The 25,106-nt window shown below is 40.2% G+C and overlaps 2 protein-coding genes across 6 annotated transcripts; both read left to right on the top strand.

The window, feature by feature from the left end:
- The first annotated feature begins 236 nt into the window (after positions 1 to 236).
- Positions 237 to 14,532, top strand: LOC109462577 (fibroblast growth factor receptor 2-like). Of its 2 annotated transcripts, XM_019759133.1 has the most exons (14): positions 237 to 515; positions 1,410 to 1,625; positions 2,157 to 2,375; positions 2,774 to 2,950; positions 3,630 to 3,803; positions 8,302 to 8,475; positions 8,950 to 9,126; positions 9,539 to 9,721; positions 10,056 to 10,250; positions 11,605 to 11,789; positions 11,967 to 12,056; positions 12,420 to 12,637; positions 13,726 to 13,863; positions 14,182 to 14,532. In XM_019759133.1, exons 1-14 carry the CDS (start codon positions 302 to 304, stop codon positions 14,336 to 14,338), a joined length of 2,517 nt encoding a protein of 838 aa, XP_019614692.1. In that variant the 5' UTR covers positions 237 to 301; the 3' UTR covers positions 14,339 to 14,532. The 2 variants fall into 2 exon arrangements, with proteins under 2 accessions (XP_019614692.1, XP_019614693.1); XM_019759134.1 differs by lacking the exon at positions 8,302 to 8,475.
- A 4,108-nt stretch (positions 14,533 to 18,640) lies between these two features.
- On the top strand, positions 18,641 to 23,487 carry LOC109462599. 4 transcript variants are annotated; one of them, XM_019759165.1, is made up of 5 exons: positions 18,641 to 18,774; positions 19,765 to 19,832; positions 20,163 to 20,238; positions 20,914 to 20,979; positions 21,817 to 23,487. In XM_019759165.1, the coding sequence occupies exons 1-5, from the start codon at positions 18,711 to 18,713 to the stop codon at positions 21,981 to 21,983; spliced, it is 441 nt and encodes a 146-aa protein (XP_019614724.1). In that variant the 5' UTR covers positions 18,641 to 18,710; the 3' UTR covers positions 21,984 to 23,487. The 4 variants fall into 4 exon arrangements, with proteins under 4 accessions (XP_019614724.1, XP_019614725.1, XP_019614722.1 ...); XM_019759166.1 differs by having other exon boundaries at positions 20,175 to 20,238; positions 21,817 to 23,484; XM_019759163.1 differs by having other exon boundaries at positions 20,890 to 20,979; positions 21,817 to 23,463.
- The last annotated feature ends 1,619 nt before the right edge of the window (positions 23,488 to 25,106 follow it).

Below are 25,106 nucleotides of genomic sequence, written 5' to 3'. Positions count from 1 at the left end.
TTCTCTGGATCTATCTTATAATCGGATAGCTGATTTCTCGAAAGGAGTATTTTCGCAGCTTAGAAACATAAGACAATTGTATCTTAGCAACAACAATTTACAGACTCTAACTAACGAGGTATTTTCAACTCAAACGACCCTTCAAACTCTGGACCTGTCTAACAATCACATAGAGATTCTTCCAGGCGGAGTTTTTTCCCATTTTTCCCAGTTAAATCTGTTCGATAACAGCATACAGGAATTGCCTAAAGACATCACAAATCTTCCACTAGCGGCCCTTGCTATAGGTGGAAACCCCTGGATGTGTGACTGTAGATTACGGGGTCAAATGGATTCGGCACGTCTGCGTAATGCAATTCAGGGGAACCCTACCTGCAGTTCCCCTCCTCACATGGAAGGTGTCGCACTGGCACACGTCGGCACATTCCCGGTTTGTCACGGCCACGGGGACTGCACTCCGGGAGAGGATACCTGTGATTGCAACGTCGGGTGGACTGGTCCATACTGTGACAAGGGTAAGATGTCTGTTTGTATCCCAGAAGCTTAAAAGTGAATGTACGAACTTGATGATAACTATTAATGTGTGTTTAGGGACGTAAGGAACTGTGAGTATAAATACGAGGTATATGATATTTACCTCCAAGAAAACGGAGGTATTGTTTTTGTGTGTGTCTGCGTCTGCATTTGTGATCAAAATAACATGAGGTCTTGATGGATTGTGTCATTGTGATGATATTTCAGCGCGATCGGCTCAGGTCTGAGGTATATCTTGTTTGTCCGTCGTGGTCGATGATGACCAATGTCCTCGGTCTGAGGCATACGACTTAGCTGAATCCGACGTAAGCAAATATGTTACAATACTGTAATATTCATTTGTAAAAAAAGTGTCCTACATTTGAAAATCATCATATTTTTCACCACTTATGAGTGGAAATAGGGACTCCTCATTGGCCAACGTCTTCTGGCTATCATAACAAATAATAATGAATGGGAATCAATATTTGACAGAAACTATACCTGCCACTGCAGCTTTACCAATAAATCATAGATAAGTGTCACATCATGGACGTCGGACGCACATATACCTAGAGTAAATTTGGTGTTTTGTAGTAAATGTTTAAGTCTTTTGCAGTAAGTAAAATATTTTTGGCATATATTATGTAAGTATAATGCAAGCTTACATTTGGTTAGACTGACTGAAGACTACTAGAGGTGGAAGTCTTTTGCTGACTTACATGCTAACCCCACGTCCTCGTGAGCTACGGGACTGAGTGATTGAGTGAGATGCAGAGCTACTCTCTCGAAACTCCTTATTATGCGCAAAAATATCTTAATTAACAATAATTAACAATAATTAATTGTTCCTATCCATCCAAAAATAATTACTTACGGTCACTGCTTGCTTTCAGACTATAACGTGGCACTTGGAAAGATAGCTACCCAGAGTTACACCTACATCAACTACCTGAATAGAGTTCCGGCAGGACCCGAAAAGGCTGTGGATGGTTCCATGAATAGTTGCGCTCTAACCGGGGAGGAATTTCAGCCATGGTGGAAGGTGGACCTGGCAGGTTACTACGCAGTCAAACGGGTCAGCGTTATGGATGGTCACTTTTTTGCACGGGGTAAGTTGTTTCTGTACGAAATGTTACATGTTCATGTACATGGTCATGGACATAGCCTGGGTACCATTCTCCCTAGGTACTGCCGCCGAATCTCCCTTGTTGCTGGCTACTACCGTCAAGATCCCCTGTCAAGTCTACGAAAACGCGAGTGGCTCAAACACTGTTTTTTCATAGGTAGATGATCGGGCATAGCCCTTTGGGTTGTTGGCCCACTGTGTCCAGAAAATGTGTCCGGCAACGTTATTGGAAGATGTAGCCAACTCCTTCCACCGCCGATTAAATTTAGCTTCCCAACCAAAGTCTGGTTGGAGAGGTAAAGCTAAACAAAAGAAGGAGACAGCGTCTTGCCAAGAATGATTAAATTAAATGGTTTCGTGTCCGCTAGCCTACCCACTCGGCCATTTAACACCACATACGTTTTTCATATCACAACGACGTCATAACAATGACGCATTACACACTTTTTGTTTCTGATTATGTGCTATAGAATGATATAGTTTTGATTTCGCGCGTGTTGACTGATATTTACAGGAAAGTTATTTCTTGATTTCCCCGTAATGGTGCGAGTTGGCCCGAACGAGGACTTCACCCGGAATGACCAGTGCGGACTGAAATACACGTCCACTCTGACGGTGCGGCCGTCAGTTGTGTTGCACTGCGAACGGCCACTGCCGGGGCGCTATGTGTCCGTACAGATAATGGGGCAGACAGGGAGATTGGGACTGTGCGAGGTGGAGGTCTACGTTACAGGTATAATTAGTTCTGACTTTTGATGCCTGTACAGGAAAGAATAACTCAAGAGTAACAGAATCAAATTTGGATTTAATGTGAAATTAACATCAACCGCATAACCAATAATATGGTTTGTTCCGTTACAGCAAACATGGCTTATCTTTATCCATACATCCCAAAACTATTGTCAGTAGTACTGTACTCAAACAGTGACAGCATTTGCAACATTAAACAAAATACTTGCAACAACAATAAAAGACATATATAAATTAGGCGTATCCCGCCACTTCCTGTACTTACTTTTTAAACTGAAACAATGATTGTATTTCTTTATTTTTTTTGTTTATTTACTATCCTTATTTCGTCCGTTAAAGAAGATACTATAGTTTCAAAGCAAAATTTTCAAACTTCTTTAGATATCTGCTGTGACGACACCATAGGGATCGCGAACGGGCAGATCACCGCTAACGACGGCTTCTGCTTCGGGAAGAACATCCAGTTCTCCTGTAACCCTGGGTACGACCTTGTGGGCGACTCCTGGACAACCTGTCAGAAGAACGGGAGTTGGGACCGAGAGGTTCCAACATGTAAACGTGCGTTAGCAACTGCTATTTACGTTTCGAAACTCTTGATAACGCAATACACTGCCTGAAATGTTGGATTTACCAAACATATTAGTAAATGCCATCAAAGTTATAATTAGGTAATGTACTGTTTAGTATCTTACTTGACAATGGTATAAACTTAAGTTCTGGTAATTCCTGACTTAAGGTTTGGACCCAATTGGAAAAAGTGGCCCTGGCGGGTAGATTCCGGGCTATTTTTTGGCACTTTCGGGTCTTTTGGGGCCCGGCGTGGACCAGAGAAGAATTTAATTCTGACTTAAATTCTACCCGGGCCTCGCTGACAAAATGACTCCGTAACCTCACCGTGAGAACACCAACAGGTACCCCTCCGGTTGCCGGCAGTCCACCGGGACAAATTTGTGACGTCATAGACCAGATGCACAGAATGAAGGTGTGTAGTTCGTAAGACCGGGTCAAATGTGTGACGTCACAGATCAAATAATCACAACAAAAGCGTGAACTCGGCATTACGTCGGTCATCTAATTGATGAATTTTTCTATTCTTTTAGATGGCCTTTTGCTAACATAGCAATTTTTTGCATTACCTGTGGCCTTTGTACATCCTTCGAAACCATTGTACCATGGTCATAACAACTTTAATATTACTCTAAAGAAAATAGTATTTATTTCATATTTTAATTTCCAGGAATCTGCTGTGACAATACAATAATGATACCAAACGGCCAGGTCACCAGCAACGACGGCTACTGCTCTGGAAACGCCGTCCATTTCTCTTGTGACGCCGGATATGAACTTGTCGGCAGTTCCTTTACGATCTGCCAAGACGAAGGCTGGGACCGAGAGTTTCCGACTTGTCAACGTGAGTTATCAATACAGATTTTCTTTCTTTCCTCCTCTGCTTCTTTATTATTATTTATTGGGTTCCGTTTTCAGTATGGATGATGATTGTATATCTTTAGAGATCTGTCGGAGATAATAAGATTAACCCTACCTAGACCGGGCTTTTTTTTGACATGGGGGGACCGGGGGGAGGGGGGCTCTTTTGACCCCCCTAAGAGCTCGCGAAAGGTATGTCGTATGACCACCAAATTTTCAGAGAATGGTGTACTAGTGAAAATTTATCATATCTACAATTTTTATGTCGGTATGACGTAATATGACGTCATTATGACGTCATTAATGTGATTTTATTGGCCAAAACCGTCTAAATAGGTTTTTCCCTGAAGACTAAATGGTATTCAACACTACAAACTGTACCAAAAGTGTTTATGACAGAATATTATGGTGTACTAAGTCTTATGTTGCCAATAGCAACACCGGTGACGTCATAAAATGACGTAATGCATATTTAATATATCCGCCATCTTGGATCATCAATCTTGAATTTTCAAAAATAGTTTTTTTCATGATAAAGCCTAAAATACATTGTAAACATACTAAAGACCTTCATTTAAACCTTTTTTGGAAAAAGAAATGGAAGTATTGATGAAATTTTAATGAAAATAACCTGTATATACCTGTTCTAATGATATGGTCCGCCATCTTGGATTTTGGCCAATGACGTCATCAAATTAGCATAAATTATGCATATTTAATGATAAAAATTACATAAAAGTATATGGGATGTTATTAATATTAGAAACCATGAGTAACTTGACATAAAACCCAAAATATTCTATTGTTGAAACAAAAAGTACTAAATTTAGCAAAAATGCCTGTCAGAAACCCGTTGCCATGGCAACACAAAAATTATTATCTTATTCCAATGATAGAGAATTGTTGCCAACAATATTCTAGGAAAAGTCACCAAGTTTGGCCGTTCTACAGCTAGCCGTTCAGACGCTAGGTGACATCAAAGTTGCCGCGGGCACTTTTAGCCCCCCCCCCCCCGGTCTAGGTAGGGTTAGACAGAAAAATTATAATGACCTCCAATGCATATACGTACCCTAAATGGCTAAATGTACTAGATGACGACGCGTAGGGTAAAACACTAACACCATTAAACTAGACAAAAGAAATGGAGAAAAAGAGAAGAGGCTAGGACACGTCATCCCATACCTATGGTACGTTATGGAACATAATAAGGCAATGTTGATTTTTTTTTACTATATGGATGACATCCTCAGGGAACCCAAAAACCGATGCGTGTAAATAAAAAAAAAATTGGAAAAAAGTTGCCTTTATTATGAAATCTAGGTGGTCATGGAGGTTAAACAATTAACACACAGAGTAATATTTTATTGGCATGGTGAGTAATAGAGTACTTATGGCATTATGCGACATAAGTATCGTTTTATGATATTCTTTTGTCAATTTACGGCATATATTTGTTCGTTTTGCAGCTACTTTGTACCATTAACAGTATGGTCATAAACTCTTTTTTTTCAAACGGGCGAAAATTTATGCGCTCCCGGATGTCATCCATAGAATTAAATCAAGTTAGGTCTAAATGTTTTGAGTAAATTCACCTTTTCCAGTAGTGATAGCCTTGATATTTTTGATATTCAGAAGGCTTTCACTTAACTGTCAACTTATCATCAGGATTCTGTCCTGACATTTGGTTTGCTGTGTACTTAAGACGGATTGTTAATACACAATACTAATTGATGAATTTTTTCTTCTTCTTGTAGATGACATTTGCTAACATTTTTACACTACGGACGGTCTTCGTACATCCTTGGAAACCCCTGTACAATGGTCAAAATAACTTTGCTATGACTCTAAAAACGAAGCCAAGCCAGGCCAAGATGACTTTAAAGAAAAAAAAAACAACGTTTATTTCATATTCTAATTTCCAGGAATCTGCTGTGACAATACAATAATAATACCGAACGGCCAGATCACCGGTAACGACGGCTACTGTTTGGGAAACGTCGCCCAGTTCTTTTGTGACACAGGTTATAAACTTGTCGGCAGTTCCTTCGCCATCTGCAAAGACAGAGAATGGGACCGAGAGTTTCCGACTTGTCAACGTGAGTTACCAATACAGATTTTCTTTCTTTCCTCCTCTGTTTCTTTATTACCCTCCATGAAATGGTGGGTTCCGTTTTTAGTATGGATGATGTTTTAGTGTATATCGTATGATCTGTCGGAGATAATATGATTATATTTGGCATACCGGTAGATGCGTGGGTATGTAGGGTAAAGTAAATTCTGTAGGTTGACTTTGGGCCACTGGTGACTTTGTGCTGCACTAGGAAATTATAAACACATCTTTGGCACCGGATTGTTCATGTTATGTGACGTAGCATGTGTAGTTGTTGACATAAGGGATCAGTCGTCGAAATGTGGGCCTTGTTGTGTCCCAAACCGTGCCCGGTTCTGTGCCTGAGCGGGCACAGAACGGGACACAGCCAGACCGTGTCTAGAACATGTGCCCGGCGTGCTGTCAATTATCATGGTTATTCACGCCCCAAGCACCGATCGGGACTACATGTAAGCAAGTGTGTGTCCAGAACTGTGTGAGGCCCAAGACAAGGTTCTGGATAAACACTCTGTTTATCCAAGAACGTATATTTGCTCTAGGCACTGTGCTGGATACGTGTTAGGATTATCTGGATCTGTGACTCATGGTAGATAAGCACAGAGTTGTATCGAGGACTCGCGGCTCTTGGATTGGCTCGATCAAATTTCTTGGATATACCATGTGTTGTATCAAGAACTGTGTAAGACGCGATCATATAATCCTGTGGGGTGGGATAAGCCTTATTTACGTACAATCTAATCGATTCTTTTTATTTTTTTTTGCAGAATAATACGAGACACTCTGTTTGTGACATATCAAAATCGAGCGTGAAATGCACAAAGTACTTTACAGTGCAGGAATCACACTAGCGCGGTCTTCGGTCCTTTCTTCTTGTCCTCATAAATGACCTCGTCCGCTTTACGCCTGCGGACTCGGTCATTTATTCAGTGGATATAGAAACCGACCATGAATTATGACACCGTATGCACCAAAGGAAAGCGGGTCATTAACCCTATATTGTTTGTTTTTTTTTGGTGTTAGCTGCAAACACGTGTCCATAGGCAACACTTTCCATGCGAGGTTTTACATTTTTGTAAATACATGTACATAATCTCAAGGACACGACAATCTAAACAGAAGAACAAAGTCATCTTTGATAAAAGTATCTTTCAATTGCTACATATTATTTGTTTGACAAGGTATCGTGGAAGGTGCAAACCATAATTCACAATCCCAACAAACATACTCGCAAATGATTATACATGACAAACACCTAACATCTGCTTCCAGAACCTTGCCTAGCACACAGCTACTTAAGCTACGGGCTATTGCACGGGATTATAAAACTTGGAGTGTTTCTGAAATATGCATTTACTTCAGTATAAAAACTGCTACGGTGAAAAGAAAATAAAGTACATCACGAAATAATGGCTCACCACATGCCCAATTACATAGAAATACAACGGCAACAACTATGACTTTGAGCTGCGAACACATTTCAAAAACAGCCCCATACGTTAAGAACAGAGAACTCGCAACTGGTCCTAATGACCAACCCACTCCAATGTCTGCCTGGAGGAAACCAGCCCGCCCCGGTATTCAAAACAGCTTCCAATCCGTCTCAGAAATGTAGGGGTGCTTCTGAAATATTACATTGACGGTAAAAATAAAAACGTGTTCATCATCACGGACATGCCTGCAGACGACGTAAAAAATTACATACCGATTCAACAAAGGGAACCCTGTATTTTAGATGCGAATACTAAAAACCGCCTGACTACAATACTCCTGCAGGAGGTATAACTCCTTTACGGAGTAATAAACCAATAAACAGATAGGTGGCCTTTGGCGTCAGGAAAACTTGTCTGAACTTTAGGCCCTCCGGGATTTACCGTGAGAACGGTAACACTTTTAGCTAAAATATGTGTAACTAAAAAAACTTTAACTCGAATGTCAAAATATCAACCTGACTTATCCTGACGTTTGATTCACCGTGTATTCAAGTTAGGTTTTCATGTACGTATACGCAATACTAATTAATTAATGAATTTTCCTCTTCTTTATGCTGAGGTCACATTTCCAAACCGGGGCCCTACCGGGCAGTTAGCAGGAACGAAAAGTATGGTGATGAAGATATTAAACATTTCAAAAAGTTGCAAAATTCACCATGAGCACTATCTATGTATAATCTTGATATGAACTGTTCATTTTTTTCGTTGATGCAAACAGCCCGGCCGGGCCCAAGTTTGAAAATGTGACCTCAGCATAAGATGACGTTTTGCTATTGTAGTATTTTTTTAAATAGCACATAGTCTTCGTACATCCTTGGAAACCCTTGTACCATGGCCATAATAACTTTGATATGACTCATGTTTCATATTTTCGTTTCAAGAAATCTGCTGTAACAATACAATAGTGATATCAAACGGCCAGGTCACCGGTAACGACGGCTACTGCTCTGGAAACGCCGTCCATTTCTCTTGTGACGCCGGATATGAACTTGTCGGCAGTTCCTTTACGATCTGCCAAGACGAAGGTTGGGACCGAGAGTTTCCGACTTGTCAACGTAAGTTATCAAAACAGTTTTTTTTTCCTTTTTTCCTTCCTTTTGCTTATTTTCTGTTATCTGAAAGAAAAGAATACACCACAAAATGCAAGCAGACTACATTTCCTAATGTAAATACAAAGAAAATAAACAAGTATCGATGGTACTTGCCCGGTTTACCCTTATACAAAAAGCTAAAAAAAAATGACAAATCAATTTGACAAAAAGACAAAAAACATGATAATAATTTCAATGAATATGCCTATCCTAAAGGGTAAAATGTACAAGATGACAATGAGTGGGGTAAAACACTAACATCATCAAAGAATTAAAGAAGACACCTTCATTCCATACATGTGGTAAGGAGTGAAACATAAAAAAAAATTAGGCGTCGAATGGTAAAAATGCTATAAAAGGGTACATTTTAGTTGGACGCATGGAAAATATATCTAAATATCATTTAATGCTGCTCATTCCAGCTCTGTATATTTTCAGGTATCTGCTGTGACAATACAACTGAAATCACGAACGGCCTGGTTAATGCTACCGACGGTTACTGCTTTGGGAACGACATATCGTTCTCTTGTAATCCGGGGTACGAGCTGGTCGGCACCCCTTTGACTACCTGCCAAGAAGACGGAAGTTGGAGCCGAGAGATTCCGACTTGCCAACGTGAGTTACCGAAACATGTTCGGATCTCAACGCTTTTAACTGAGTCTAAGAAAATGTATGAAACGGTCTCTACGGCAAACCGGATCTTCGAGACATCGAATACGTTCGTAACATTATAAGAGATCTATCTAGAGCGCCGTAAGAGATATTCGCTATCTAAACAAGTAACTATTGAAGGATTGCAATTAACAGACGAAAGTTGTTCTACCTTTACCTTCCCAAAATATTTCCAGAAGAAAATCAGAATAGCTTTTATCCCACCGTATTCCCATGTTGTCTGCAGAAAAAAAAACATGATATAAGAATCATGATTGAACCATTGTCAAGTCCCCCGTTATAGCATGGTCAGAGTGTTACACATTACCATTCATTCTGGTGCAAAAATAAAAAGCAAACGGAAAATTTGTTATAGCACACGCACAAACAGTACCTGAAGAACAATCGATGGAAGCCACCATCGCCGGTGCAAGTGCCAGTGTCGTCGCAGTGCTAATCGTGGTATCTGCCGTCTTAATGGTTCTTCTAAGACGAAGGAGGAGGAAAAGGAAAGACAGTACAGTGCAAGTCAGCTACTTTCTACCAGATGATGTAATAAGTAAGTGAGGTTTCGCCCTTCTTCAGAAGGTTCTAACTTTCAATTCGTTAACCAGTAAATTTTGATTGTAGCAAAATTTGCATGCATGCAAGAAAAGTGGACTTTTTAAAATATAGAATACTCTTAAAAAATTTAACAGACATGACCATTATTAATCATTACCATAATCACCGTGTTGCCATTTCCACCCATTTGCTGTTCCCTGTTGTTTTTGTAATGTATGTTGTCGCTATATACTTGTATGTCTGGTGGTGAGGTTAAAATTAGCTATAGCTTGAAAAAAAAAACAGATATTACTCCGATATTTCTGTGTATGTACCATGCTTTTGTACAGTCCACAACAGGAGACTGCAAGAGTTAGCGGCGGCCCCGCCCGTTCCTGACCGGCCAGAGTTGCCGGGGTTTGAGGTCGACCCCAGCCGGGTGACGCTCGGACAGAGGATCGGCAGCGGGGCGTTCGGCCTCGCTTACCGGGCAACCCTCACAACTGGTGACGAGACGGAGGATGTCGTCGTAAAAACTTTGAAAGGTTATATATAATTTTGGTTACATATAACACGATACATTAGTCACAAGCGATTTGAATCACTAACATTGGCATAAATCTGGGGTTTTCATAAAGTTTTGAAAACATCACACGCCAAAAAGCAGTTACTCAAGCAACTGGATATATGCTTTTGGAAACGGTTGAAGCGGTCAACCGCTTGAGTAACTGCTTTGTGGTGTATCCTTTTACTTGGATGTTTAACCTTCATCGACGTATTTGCCATTCACTCCATTATAAATTGCATAGCATAATTGCAAGAGCTATCATGACATTAACCTGAGATTGGAGTAAGGTTTTTCCAGGTCAATAGCATACTGACCCAGAAATATGTGAAAGAAATGCATGTAGTTGTTACTGTTCATTTAACCTAGACATGCGAATCAAGCCTGAATGGGGGTAATATCATTTTTTATTATACAACGAAGGTAATAACAATGATACAAAACAATTTCTCCATGGGAGATAATGAGAAATAATACTATAACTACATTGTACAAAATGTATGTGCGGTTTACAAAGGTAGTGGGTGGGCGGGTCAACGTCCGCCGCACGCGGGATCAGGCTGGGAATGCTTTCCTGGCCTGGTCAGGCACGCAGCCTGGTATGCAGTGTGTGGAACGATTAGCAACGCTTAACTACGCTATAACGTTACGCTAAGGGATCGACTCAAAATCTAAATAAACAACCTTTATTTACAACATTATTGCGCGTTAGCAAATCCGGATAGAACCCATTGTTGTTTATTCATTATCACCCCTGCACCCCCATTGTCATACTCCTTATCTGTTCTCACTTCCTTTTGGCCAGGTGAGAACCCCCCCCCCCCCAATTACTAAGCGATGATCGTGTGAAAATAAATACTTTTTAGCACCCTTGATTGGAGCTGCTGTTTGAGATTTGGCAAATTTTTGCCCAAAACAGAAGTGTCCAGTATAAAGGTGGGATGGAACTAGTTAGTTAAGACCAATTAATTACACATTTAGCTCTGTTTGGTATGAGTTTGTAGATGTGACTAGAAGATTAGAATGTGGTACAAATATGAAGTTGTAGTTGAAAGGGAGTATATAATATCAATAACATGATTGTGGTTGTTTCAATTGGCCCCAGTCCTGTATCATACATAACAAACTGACCTCCTCCCTTGCCGATCCTATGGACTTTCCTTACGTTAATTGGACATAACTTGTTATAGGGATAAAATTTCCTGACAAATCGTTGATAGATAGATAGATAGATAGATAGATTTTCTGCATTAAAATATTTGGGACCAAATTTTCTCCAGTAGCTTATACATTTCTACCTTACACATTATCACGGCATTTTGAATGTTCCGTAGACGCCGCCAGCGAAGAAGATCGGCTGAGTTTCCTGCAGGAGATCCGTGCAGTGGTGGCGCTAGGAGTTCAGGACAACGTGCTGAGTCTGGTCGGCTGCTGTACGGTGGTGCGAGACCATCTGTATCTCATCACGGAGTTCATGCCGTATGGAGACCTGAAGAACTTCTTACGGAAATGCCGACAGGTGATGCATCTTGTTGTCGTATTCTTTAAGATAGTAAGTATTACTAAGTAAATGTGTTTAGTCCTTTTTTCGAATGATCATTTGACTTTCTACAAAGTTATCTTTTCCCATTTTATCTACAATACATTTGCAAATACCAACATGAATCAACTTGAAGACTAAATTGCGTTTCCACAGGAAGAGATCTATGACGAACCTCGGGGCGACATCTACAACTTTGAGGTGAAACAGATGTACCAGGTGGCCCGGCAGATCGCTAGAGGCATGGTGAGTACAAGTAACAAGAGCTGAAAGATGCTGTAAATGTACAAGTGCTGCAGATACTGTATACCAGGTGCCGCAGATGAACCAGGTGCTGCAAATGTATCAGGTGCTGCGAGTGTACCGGGTGCTTCAGGTATACCAGGTGCTGCAGATGTACCAGGAGCTGCAGATGTACCAGCTGTTGCAGATGTGCTGGGTGCTGCAGATGCACCAGGTAGCAGAGTGCTATGGGCAAAGCATGACTTCTATGCATTTATTTTTACTCTTTTGACATGATGATATCAAGTACGCTCCCCTTCGCCAAGTTATAACCGGCCAGTTGGATGAACTTCAGACTAGAATCACTAGATTGATATAATTTTTCAGGATCACATCTCCCGGTCCCGTTACATCCACGGTGATCTGGCCGCCCGGAACGTGCTGGTCGGTGAGGAGCTGAAGGTGAAGATCTCCGACTTTGGGCTGGCAGAAGACATCTACACCCGAGGTTACCGTCGGCAGGACCGGCTTCAGAGGGTGCCCTGGAAGTGGATGGCGCCGGAGCGGCTGGAGGATGGGAAAGCGTACACCTCACAGAGCGATGTGTGAGTAGTCTTATCGTAATGTTTCCAGTGTAACTGTGATACTCAAACTATAACTCTAGCCCTTCACCACAGAGAGCGATGTGTGAGTAGTCTTATCGTAATCTTCCAGTGTAACTGTGATACTCAGACTATAACTCTAACCCTACACCTCACAGAGCGATGTGTGAGTAGGCTTATCGTAATGTCTCCAGTGTAACTGTGATACTCAGACTATAACTCTAGCCCTACACCACACAGAGCGATGTGTGAGTAGGCTTATCGTAATCTTCCAGTGTAACTGTGATACTCAGACTATAACTCTAGCCCTACACCTCACAGAGCGATGTGTGAGTAGGCTTATCGTAATAGTTCCAGTGTAACTGTGATACTCAGACTATACCTCTAACCCTACACCACACAGAGCGATGTGTGAGTAGTCTTATCGCAGTATTTCCAGTGTAACTGTGAAATCCAAACTATAACTCTAACGCTATTTCACACAGAGCGATGTCTGAGTAGTCTTATCGTAATATTTCCAGTGTAACTGTGATACTCAGGACTATAATTCTCACCACACAGAACGATGAGAGAGTAACACTTCCATCACACAATCTACCGTGTGTTACTCTCGTGGTCAGATCCTAACACTAGTACTAACACTACAACACGCATATGTGCCTATATCGTTATATGTGCTTCCGAATAGAGTCTGTTATCTTGACTTACTTGACTTTAGTCGGGTGCCAGTCCTCCTCTGCCACCCAAACCACTATGGCTGTCCATTAGCTCCTGTCCTGCATAACCTTCCCCATAATCGGCAAAATCGACTGAGAGGATGAGGTCTACTTCTATTGATAAAACTCTTATAAATCACACTACCGATATTATTTAGATAGTCTGTGCTAACATCATAATAACAATATATCTTATAATTGCAGAGTTCATGAACATTACTCGCAGATTGTACCAGCAGAGACACCGATCCATATCTTTACCGGAAGAAAATTCGATCGGAGTTTCTGTTGACAGGTAGAATCAACCCTTTCATGTCTCCTATAAATTATTGATTCCCGTTTTTATGTCCTGACATTGACCCCCCCCCCCAACAGGTGGTCCTTCGGGATAGTGCTGTACGAGATCAGTACGCTAGGGGGCGACCCTTACCCTGACGTGGCAATAGCCCATCTGAAAGATCGCCTACAGGCTGGATTCAGGATGCCCAAACCGGAGGGCTGCCCTCCTGGCATGTAAGTTTGCTAGATTTTCCACTCGAATCACAGGTGAACAGAGAAGTGTGTATGAAGTTAACAATTTTTATGCCTAATACTGAGAGCTCTACCATGGAAATACGTAACTATATTTTTACGCTATTCAGTTAACCAACAAACACAAGCCTGATGTACTGTAAGCATATATCGTTGTGCGGCAAAAAATGCTCACATGCAGATTTAACTGGAGAATAGTAAAATAGTAATCTATACTTTTTATCAATACTATTGACTTATAAGACAGCTGCAGTTTAAAAAAAATATCGCTAGATGTCACTTTTTCTCCACGCTCCACAGGTACGATCTGATGCTGCAGTGCTGGCGTTGGCAGCCCGCCGAGCGGCCGTCCTTCCGCAACCTGGAGCTCGACCTGGACAGTCAGCTGGCCTTCTACGGACCCGAGTACGCTAGAACAGCTCCTGCCACTGGAACGGCACCCAAACCTATAGCATAATTATTCCGTGAAGGAGGTATCGCTCCTGCAGGAGTATTGTGGTCAGTCGGTTTTTCACGTTCGCAGCTAAAAGGGTTACCTTTGTATAATCGGCATGTTAAATTTATAAATCGTCTGCAGGCTTGCCCGTGATGATGCACGCGATTTATTTTAGTCAGGCTAGATCTTGTGTATTTGACTAGGAATTTAGCCATTTTACGATACATTGTTTAACCCTAAACAGTACACCTGGGGTCCGCGCGGACCCCAGCACTATATATTCTGTAATATCTTTTTTGTTTCTAAAGATTTTTTTCTGAAATTTTAGGTAATTGTCACCATCAAAGTTGTCCCTCAATACAGTGCACAAAACTCCGTTTCTACCATTTATGAAAAAATTATATCTGATTTTCTTTTGGGGTCCGCGCGGACCCCAGCCGGCTTTCGATCATAATGGATACACTGGCGTTCTTATACATTACCTTATTTCCGTTTTTATATGTTTATATGCGCTCATCGTATGTCTACCAAGTTTTCAGAGAATGGTGTAGTAATAGAATTAAATCTTAATAACTTTGGTGTAATTATGACGTCATATGACGTCAGAGCTAATAATATAGTCCGCCATATTGGATTTTGACCAATGACATCATCAAATTAGCATATTCTATGCATATTAAATGATTTAACTTATATTTGATTATGTAAGCTGTTATTAATGTTGGAAAAGAAGTGTAATTTAATATAAAACTCAGAAAATTTTTATGTTTAAACCAAAATTACCTCTATTTAAAAAAACTGCCTGCTAGAAACCCGTTGCCATGGCAACACAAAAAAACATCAAGTTACTAGTATTCAACTAATATGAACTTTTTTCCAGAGACATTTCAGGAAAGGTCTCCAAATTTGATACTTTTAGCGCAAGCCGTTTAGCCGCTATCTGAGATCAAAGTTGGGCCTCAAAAGCCCCTTCAGTCTGAAATGGGTTTAAAAATCGGGTATTTCTTCTTGTCTTCTTTTCTTCACCAAAAAATAGAAAAAGCTCAAAATGTATGATTTTTGTATGTAATGTGGACACAGAGGTTCCCACATCAGTTTGCAAAACAATTGAGCTGGTAGCATGTTGATAATTTCTAAAGATTAGCAAAAAACTGTTCTGGGGTCCGCGCGGACCCCAGGTGTACAGATTAATCAGTCCGGGAAGGTGTACTGTTGAGGGTTAAGTGATCACAAACTGTTTACATACACTATGCTGTTCCCATTCTGCAAAATATAAAACTTAGCGGAGAATTGTCGCCTATGGACACTTGTTTACTTTGTCGACTAGATGTTTCAAGCAAGTCGAGATAGCTGGTATTTTATGCTTTACAAGAAATCACAAAATGGTTTATACATTAGATGACAAGAAATATATGAGCTTATAATTAGATTATGATAAAGCTGATAAAAGCAAAACGGCATATGTATGGTATACTGGTATGATAGTAGAAAATATTATAATCAAATATGATACAAGCATTTAATAATTTCGTATAACCAAAAATCCATGTCTAAATGGATTTTACTATATAAACGTAGTCATTATTTTTTAATGCTTTGGCGTCAGTGTTCCACATATTCTAGTTAGCATAACTGAACAAGTTAAAGACGACTTGTGAAGATATATGCTTAGGTCGATGAAGGTTAGACATCCAGGTAACAATGATATGCCAAAAAACAGTTACTCAAGCAACTGGATATGATTTTGAAAACGTCAGACGTTTCAGCTAGTATCCACTAGCTTTCGTCAGTGACTGAGAGACCAGAGGGGAAAGCAGGTTTATATACACAACCTGTTGATTGATATGCAAATAAAGTGAAGACAATTTTTTTTTGTTTATATGCTTATATATGCTTAGATTAACACGTGTGGGCTCTTAATTATCGGCTATATACATGTATGCATCAATGAAGTCGATATAGGTAGTATATACTGTAGGTGTTACAAGAACTGGTTTATACATTATACTTATCTGTATCTGTATCGGTATAGCCGGTATATATAACCGCCCTTCGGCGTAACACACCAGCTATTAGATGGTAATAAAGTATGAGACTTGTACATGAATTGCCACAGAATATCCGTTGTGCCACAGACAAGTTATGGATGACTTTGCACACTGTAATAAACTATGAACAATGTTCTACGTAGTCAACAAAACGTTATTTAACAGTAGGAAGTGTCATAGTCGAACTCCCATAAAAGCATTTAATCATGTACCATTACCAAAGCTGCATGTATCATAACCAAGTCTCCGTGAGTTATCATTAATGGTGTGCATTTGAGTCTATTTGTTCACATATATCTAGTCAGCGTAACTGAACAATAGAATCACTATAGCTATAGCTACATATATATATATTCAAATTGTGACAATATGTGCTTACTTTTTAAAAGCTCAATCGTGGGCCTCTCGGCGGCTTACCTTGGTACTGCTGTCGAACTTTCAGGTCTTGTATCTTCTCTTATGTTCCTTCCAGGGTCTAGATTTTTTGTTAACAGCTCTAAAGGTGTCTAACAAATATTACGGGCTTGTATTGATACATGTAATACTACAAAACAAGGGATAGGAATCAACTACAAAATCCCTGGAACTGTGGAGGGGATACACACTGTAACGCTGTAAAGTACTGTTTTAAGGTCTTAGTAAGTTGATATGCACAATTATTTTTCTGCATGTGTAATAAGTGTATTGATAAAATTCCTATGAATAATTTTGATCTAGGTATATGGTTCCAGTTGACAATTTTGTAACTGTAACTCCATAAGATAGTTAGTTTTAGACTGATAGTAAGTCTAATTTTATATTTCTTTATTAACCTTTATATCTTTTTTTTTGCAAATAGCCTTCAGCTATAAGCTTGCTATAATGTTCACAACAGACTTATTTTTTTTAGATAATTTTAATTCCCTTTGTCAAGCTGGTATGTGTATGTGTAGATATACACTGTGCAGTCATGATTAGTGTTAACCAATGAAGGGAGTTGATATGCAATTATTATTTTTTCAGCATTTGTAACAAGTATATCAATTTGTTTTAGGAATAATTAGAATCGGAATAATTGCACACTGTTGATGAGGTTATGATTTGAATAAAAAAACTTATAAGAATTGTCTGTTGCAGTGTTGTACATATTATATAGCAAAACGTTATAGTCTGATACAATCCATGTTTCCCTGCTTCATACACCTAAGCAGTACTGACAAATTTACATTTCTAACAAACACTAGGACGACGCTCTCTCTGCGACTTGAAGTTGGCTGGAAATCGCGGAGAGAGTACCGAGAGATCGCCGAGGTCACCATGTTTGGAATATTACTTACAGTATAGACCGTTGTGCGCTCTCATGCATGGCGCTCTGTGTGCTCTTATGGCGCTCATTTTTTTTATTGAAACATATAATGACAAGATATGGTGGCGACACACTCAAGATACACTTATATTCATGTCGCCACCAGACAATACATAATACATACAACAAGCAAAGCACAGATAACATATTGAAATTGAATACTATGATGAATCAATGGACAGGTGAAACAGATATATAAAAATGCTAACGGATTGGTCAATAAACTATGTTACAAAAAATGGCGCTCATTGTTGGATCGCCGTCCTCGGCGCTCTCACGGCAACGGTTCAAAACAGTCGCCAAGGGGACGGCGCTCATGGCGCTCTCATCGCGCTCCCATGGTGACCTCTAGGCGCTCTTTCCGCTCTTAGGCTAATTTCAGGTCATAGAGAGAGCGCTGTGATAGCGAAGCCATAGTAGAATGGGAGCCTTGCACGACTTTCCTCACTTCACTCATGCACGCAGGTGAAAATTAGTTAGGTTTCAGTAAGAAACGTCTATCGGTTTTGAGGTTCCGTGTTTGGGAAAGCCACACGCAGAACCCACCACACATTTTGAAAAAGAGTAGGGGCATGCCCCGGTGTGCGATGGCCCAAATTCTACAGACCACATTTAACTACAAATCACCAGTGTAGCAGATTAATCCTCATCAGGTTAATAATGTTGTCCACCTAAACCTTATACAGACGACGTCAAGGAGGACATTACCTAGGTCCTCTGAACATGTTAACAATTCAGGTTTTGAAGACAAGCGAGGAACCAATGTGTCTTGTGGATTGGGGCGTCTCCTTTCGCTTGTACATACAGTTTATAAAGGCCACATGGATGATAAGGCGTCATAAATAAGTCACCTATGTACACGCAGAAGCCCCTACGTGCCATGAGTGAAAGGGCTGCCAAAGCGGGATGTTTACTTAACCAAGGACCCTGTGTGCGTTTATGACGTGTTTTTTTCTGTAGTTAGCCAGCACGGAGCTGTTAGCTATCCCAGGTCAACAATATGGCTGCACACCGCCTGTTCCGTGTAGCGTTTTTGCAGGTTTTCTTGGCCGTGTGGATCCTGGGTAAGTCTTTGAAACAAAATGTTTGATTCTACATTGTACATATAGAAGCTGTGGGCACAAATATTGGAGAGGGTTGCCACTTGAAGTGTTTCTCAAGTGGCATATATCGCCAGCCCAATATAATCAGTTTGGAAACTTTTGGGACGTTTTTTTCCCCGAGGTCAGAATGACATTACATGCTGTCGTTGCTGTCAGTTTGCTGGCATGTTGGGACAGTAACGCATTCAGTAGACAGTACCAACATTTGCACTCAGTAGCACAGTAATGTTCGCAGAGGTTCAAAGTCCAAAACAAACATGACGTTTTCACTATAATGGCTCTCTTTTTGGGTTACGACAATCTTATCTTGACGATTTTGAAAAGTGCGATACATGTATATGAAACTACCTGCGTGAGAGGGGATTTGTAAATATTGCTCCTTAAATGCAGCGGAAGGCGAAAACAATTCACCTCTTATTGTTCATTGGCAGTTGGCAGACACGTAGGTACAAAAGAAATGACCTACGTACAAGACTATGGATGAATCAACATGCTGACTTTAGCGTGTCACTTATAATATTAGTATACCTGGCCTAAGGCCTAAACATTCTTTGATATATTTCCCTATTTGGACACAGTAGGATAAAGTTAAATTATAAGAAGTTAGATATCTATAGCATGAAATGTAACGAATTCCGTTAAACGCAAAAGTGTCCTATGGAAAGCGGTGCCTTCCTTATTTAGGATGAGGTCACATTTCCAAACCACGGCCCGGCCGGGCAGTCTTATGAAACGAAAAGTATAAACAACAAAGCACAAAAGGTTTGGGGGAGGGGGGCGCAAAGAAGGTTGAATAACTTTGCGTTTATCACCATACAGTTGACAATCCATAATAAAATGCCGATCTCATTAGGATATAATGGACAGATCCTCTGGTCTCGATGTTTTGTTTTTCATCTTCCCATTTCTACATTCAATTTATTACTGCAAATTCTCATCTACATATATCAGACCTGTTCCTTGGATGTGAAGGAACATCGCTAGGTGGCGCATGGAAGCAGAAGGATGGAACTGAACAGGTACTTACATGTAACATCAACAGATCCTTTTTGTTTAATAGTTGATTTTTGTAAAGGTACACCATTTGTCCACTCAATATAAGCCAACAATATTGCAGCCTGCAACACAAACACAAAATACATTTTCCCTTACTGATCTTGTTAAAATCTCGAGCACATTATGTTATAAGGAATTCATTTTTTTTATAATTAGTACTATGGGTTATGGTTGCCCATGCTTTAGTCTATAACACCTGTGTGGTGCTACAGACGCAGAGTTGGTTAGAGGAAGCAACAGTTACACCTCTTCAAATTTTAAAACTTGAAGTAGACGATGAAATTTTGACACAGCCTTTTCCTCAGGGAAACGCCGAGCTGGTCGACTATGACGTCAGAATCAAACGACAGGCACCTTCTAACGTCACAGGTAAGGACATGGGTTTCTATCAGCGCATGCGTGTAGGGTGCCCACTGAGGGTGAGACATAGTACCGGGTACAAAACATTGAAACTTTATTATTTTTAATTTAGTGCCTTTTTGTCAGTTTTGGCGCGGGGTAGGAATTAGAAGGATTAGGAGACCACTGGGGAAAGTTCTCTTTGAACATAATTCACCATTTATCCTATATTAAATAAACGGTATAGCCGTATGCAATAAAACAAGTGATAGGCAAAGTAAAAGGTGGTTTACCTTATCAAGGTAAGTTTTTATGGAATTTTAATCCCAGGGGTGAGATTTTTGGCACCTTTTCTTGTGGTTACTTGCATACATTTCTGAAGCAGAGCGTATTAGAAGGGCATTTTCCAACGTCCCAATACTAATGTCAGATATTCCTTATAACTTTGTTTTCATATAGTAATAATTCAAGATGACTTTTGTTATCTTGACAAATGCAATTCTATTCAATATAGGAATAGTGACTTGCTATATCGTCCCAACAGTGGCGTAAGGGATTCCTTATATTACGTACTACGTTGCCTTTCTAGGCAACGTAGGTAATTTCTAGACTTGTTTACTTGTTTATACTTGTACATGTATAAAAGAAAATACGACGAGTGATGTCATTAAACTATTCCAGTGATGAACCCCACCGCCGTTCCAGAACCCGGTACCGGTGTCACCACAGACACTCCCGACATGACTTTACTGGACTACATCATGGAACAGGGTAAGGTCGCACAACAAAGTACATGTAGCTCGGGTGCACGTACGTAGTGCGACTGCAGAGATCCGTACAGGGCAGCGAGGTGAAAACTGTGCTGAATTGTAGAGGAAATCAGGGTTGAGACCGTATAATTTGAATCAGGATGTTTGTTCGGCCAGGGTCGATTGGCGCCTGGATCCTACGGTCCCATGACCCTCGCAATGCGCCATTTAAAAGAGGGTTTTACAGGAAAACGAGTCAGCGAACTTGAAGTGATTTTCACAAATTTTGTAGGTTAAAATTGGAACGTAAGCATGTAATTTTTGTAGCTTGCTTGTGTACCCTACTATATACTTTATAGCATCGAACCTTCTTACTTTGGGCTCCTTTATATTAACTATTTTTCTATTCCTAGGATGCATTGCGATTGGGAGTAAAAGATTCCCAGGTTGCATAGCGCTTGATCGGAATTGCATGTGATCTGAATAATGGGTTATTACATTCGTTGATGACAGAAAGTAAAACAATGAAGGTTGCTCCCTTGATGACAACATCTATTGAATTATTTCGAGCAATATAGTTGTATCTCCTTTTTTTGACAGACAGTATAGTGTTACAACTGTAACGTTGCAAACCATGTCCCATGTTATATAATATAATGAGTCAATTGATGTTGAGAATAAAATGTCCCCTTAACAACTCAAAGCACACAGAAAAACAAGCTGTTTAACGTCAACAGGACACCTTCCTGCACTTTGAATCATGGAAGATTTTACCCCCTGTCGCAATGCATCATGGGAATGGGAAAACGGTTAATAGAAATCTACCAAAAGGGTAAAAACTGTGTTCTGCTGCCTTCAGGTACCGTGTGGCCCTTCTGGGTGGTGTTTGGCGCCACGGGAGGAGTGGTCGTCATTTTCCTGGCCGTGTTCATCTGCCGTGTGGCGACCAGGAAGGAAGAGACAGCCGAGGAGAGGATGAAGAGAATTCAGATGCAGAAGCAGCTAGACAGTAATTCATATATTTGAGAGGAGCAGCTTCAATATCTTCTCCTTTAATATACTTAAAAACATAAATAAGTTCACTATGAACAAGGCGACCATTGAATGTTAATCTAATTCATGATCTATGTATTATTAAGATGTCGTAATCATTATCCCTGACATAAAGTTAACAATTATCGAATTGTGGACTAAATGCAGCTGTAGGATGGTGGTGATTACAAGATAAATCCATGGGTGATCATAAAAAGAGCATGGGGTATCTAAATATGACAAAGCATCTTTTGCTTAAGTTTGATAAATGGTGCATTTTCGTCATCGCATTGATAGTAAACTTCGACTTTTACCTATCATGATAAAAAATTGAGTTTTCTAAGGACATCCGTACACAACGTTTTATCTTCAAGCTATCGTAATTGATCTATTAATTGATAGTGACGGTTTTAGTCATTTTAGTCATTAGTCAGAGTCTAATTCAGGTGCTGTGCGAGGGTAACCTTGAACTTATGTAAAATTTGCAGTAAATGAACAATTCGTTAGATGGCGCTTCTTAAACTTTAACATGTTTTCAAGTGGTCGTTTTCATGTGCACATTTTCTTTTTTTTTAGTCACAACATAAGTGGTAAATGTCATGTTTTCTGTAAGTCTTGAGTTGTGATCATAAAATATCAACGTGTCCTGATATTTATGGCAGTTTTTGTGGTTTCTTCCACGCGCAGGATAACTTCTGGAATAAGGAATGTATGCCGTACAATGTAGTAGGGGCATTATCAGTAAATAGCTTTGAATAATGTTTAGAGTTAGATGTTTAAAGGTTGCCGCCGCGCCGCGTGCCTGAGTGTGTGTTAGCGCCGAAGGCTAGTTATATTGGCTATACAGATACAGATACAGAACACAAACGCAGAACTGAAGAAATTTTTGATTTATTACCACACCCATGTTTCAACCATTCATACATGTCCCTTTATTTCCAGTCTGAGCTGATAACACACTATCAAAAACAGTTCCTTCTGAGCTATTGTGACAACCGCTTAAATAGCAGTTACGAAGGATACGACGTTGATCTGCTTTTTAAAACACAGCTCTAGTTCTTTACATGCCACAGATTCTTACATAGCTCCATCAAACATTTATATAACCAAACCATTGCCAATCTGCTGACATCATCATCACCATCATCATCATCATCATCATCATGCTGACATCATTATTGTGCAATGGAAACTATTTTACATAGGAAAGGACTAAAATCTTTTCATCTTGAACTGTATTCACATACAGGTGCCTCATATGTGTACTTGGCATGTTATATTGGCGCACAGTGTCTACTTCTTTGACAGAACTGACATTCGTAAGACTTGTCCCAGTTGTTGTCTCCGAAAGTTCAGTTTAAGTAAACTTGATATGATTCTGTGTCATCAGCAGGACATTGTGTGCCTATACCTGTATCGTAATAAGTAACAATAATTATAATAAAAGTAATAAAAGCAATTACATATATCGTATATATCGTATATATCAGGGAAAGTTCATATTCCCCCAAGTGGACGCCTATCATTGTACAACGAAGAGAAGTCAAAACTACGTCGCGGTAGCGAAGGAGAATAAAATTTACTTCCCCACCATATGTTTTTTTAAGCTTCTTGGGTTATTTGGGCGACATCATATCGTAACTCTAAAACTATCTCACCATCGTGCAACCGTACCGAAGTCGTCGGTTGGAACCTGAAACTCCTTGGTTGGAAGAAATAATTTTGACAAAAATCACAAAAGCTTTGCTTTGTGTCGGCACGCGCGAGTAACTGAAACATAGCATCGACAGTGATCGACCAAAACGGTTGCTAGAGATAGAACGCTGAACATTGCCTTGAATGTGTTATTTGGGATTCGAAATGCAGGTAGGTGTATAACCTCCTTCGCCACACGAATTAAAGAAAAAAAAAACATGGGGTTATAGGTTTATAGACTGTGAAACAAAATGGCGTCGGTTTGTAAACAAAGGACAAAGGAGAGAACCGATCTAATCCAGATTGTTGTGAAACAACTCTCGCTTCAGCCGACTTTCTTCTACAAGATTTACTATTATACTTGTACTATTTCTAAAATCTTCTTAGTACGGTTATGTTTTTTTATCGTTGACTCCAGAATGATTACAATGTATTCCCAGCGTAATGGCAGAAGCATTCGGCACGCCGGCCAAACAATCATGGCGTCTGTGCTGTTTCCGCGCCGTAAACCTCGTTTAGTAACAGGTACAACAAGAATACGTGTATTAGAATGTATCTGAATCCTACGTAGTGAGTGTTTGGTAGATGTTCTTGAATAATCACTTGAGTTTGGAATTTTTATAGAAATATTCTAGGTTTTTTTGTCACGCGGCCGATACTAGCGCGTTCCGTGCTGTCTGAAGTATGCAGTAGCGCGATCAAGGCCGATTGGAGCCGGGGAACTTGAATCCCTGTGGAAGTTTTTAGTGTGTTGAATTACGAAATAAGACAAATTGTAGCACAGTTGCGAATTATTGTTGGTGGCATAAGGAAATTAAACATGGCTTGAATGAGTGTTGGGGCATTGTTAATTGTGTGAGTTAAAGAACAATAGGGGCGGGGAAAGGCGCGCATATGAAAGGACAAGATCGCGGGGAAAAAACAGCGACTCGAAGTGTCACCAAAACATGTCAAGACCCCGCCCGCTAAAGCGTGAACCAATCAGCATTGTTGCCAATAGTGAAATGACTGATTGACACCGATTTCTCATTAATATTAATGACTTCCAAGTGAGGATTTTTGATGGCCTTTTTGACCATCGTGATAGGCCAAAAACTGTGTTCTGCCACCTTACCGGACTTACCGGATGTCGGTGATGTGCCCCCCTCCCCATGGACACCTTAAAATTTTCACGTATCATGATTTGAAGCATTTACTGCGGTACCGCGATACAGCGAGTGAAGTAGGTACACAATGGTCTTACCTATCTTTTAAAATTGCCTAGAGTAGGTTTAGAGTCGATGTAAGTTGAAAATCGCCTCAAATTTGAGACAAAGGTACCCTCGCACTGCTCAAAATGGCGGACAAGCGTAATCACAGATCAATCACAGGTCAATCGAGGGGTAAAGGTTAAAGTTAACAGACCTGATTACCCAGATCCAG

Source organism: Branchiostoma belcheri, unplaced genomic scaffold (assembly GCF_001625305.1).
Source record: "Branchiostoma belcheri isolate BF01 breed outbred unplaced genomic scaffold, Haploidv18h27 scaffold119, whole genome shotgun sequence".
Lineage (NCBI taxonomy): Eukaryota > Metazoa > Chordata > Leptocardii > Amphioxiformes > Branchiostomatidae > Branchiostoma > Branchiostoma belcheri.
Note: the sequence above shows the minus strand (reverse complement) of the source record. Positions and strands in the feature narration are given on the sequence as shown.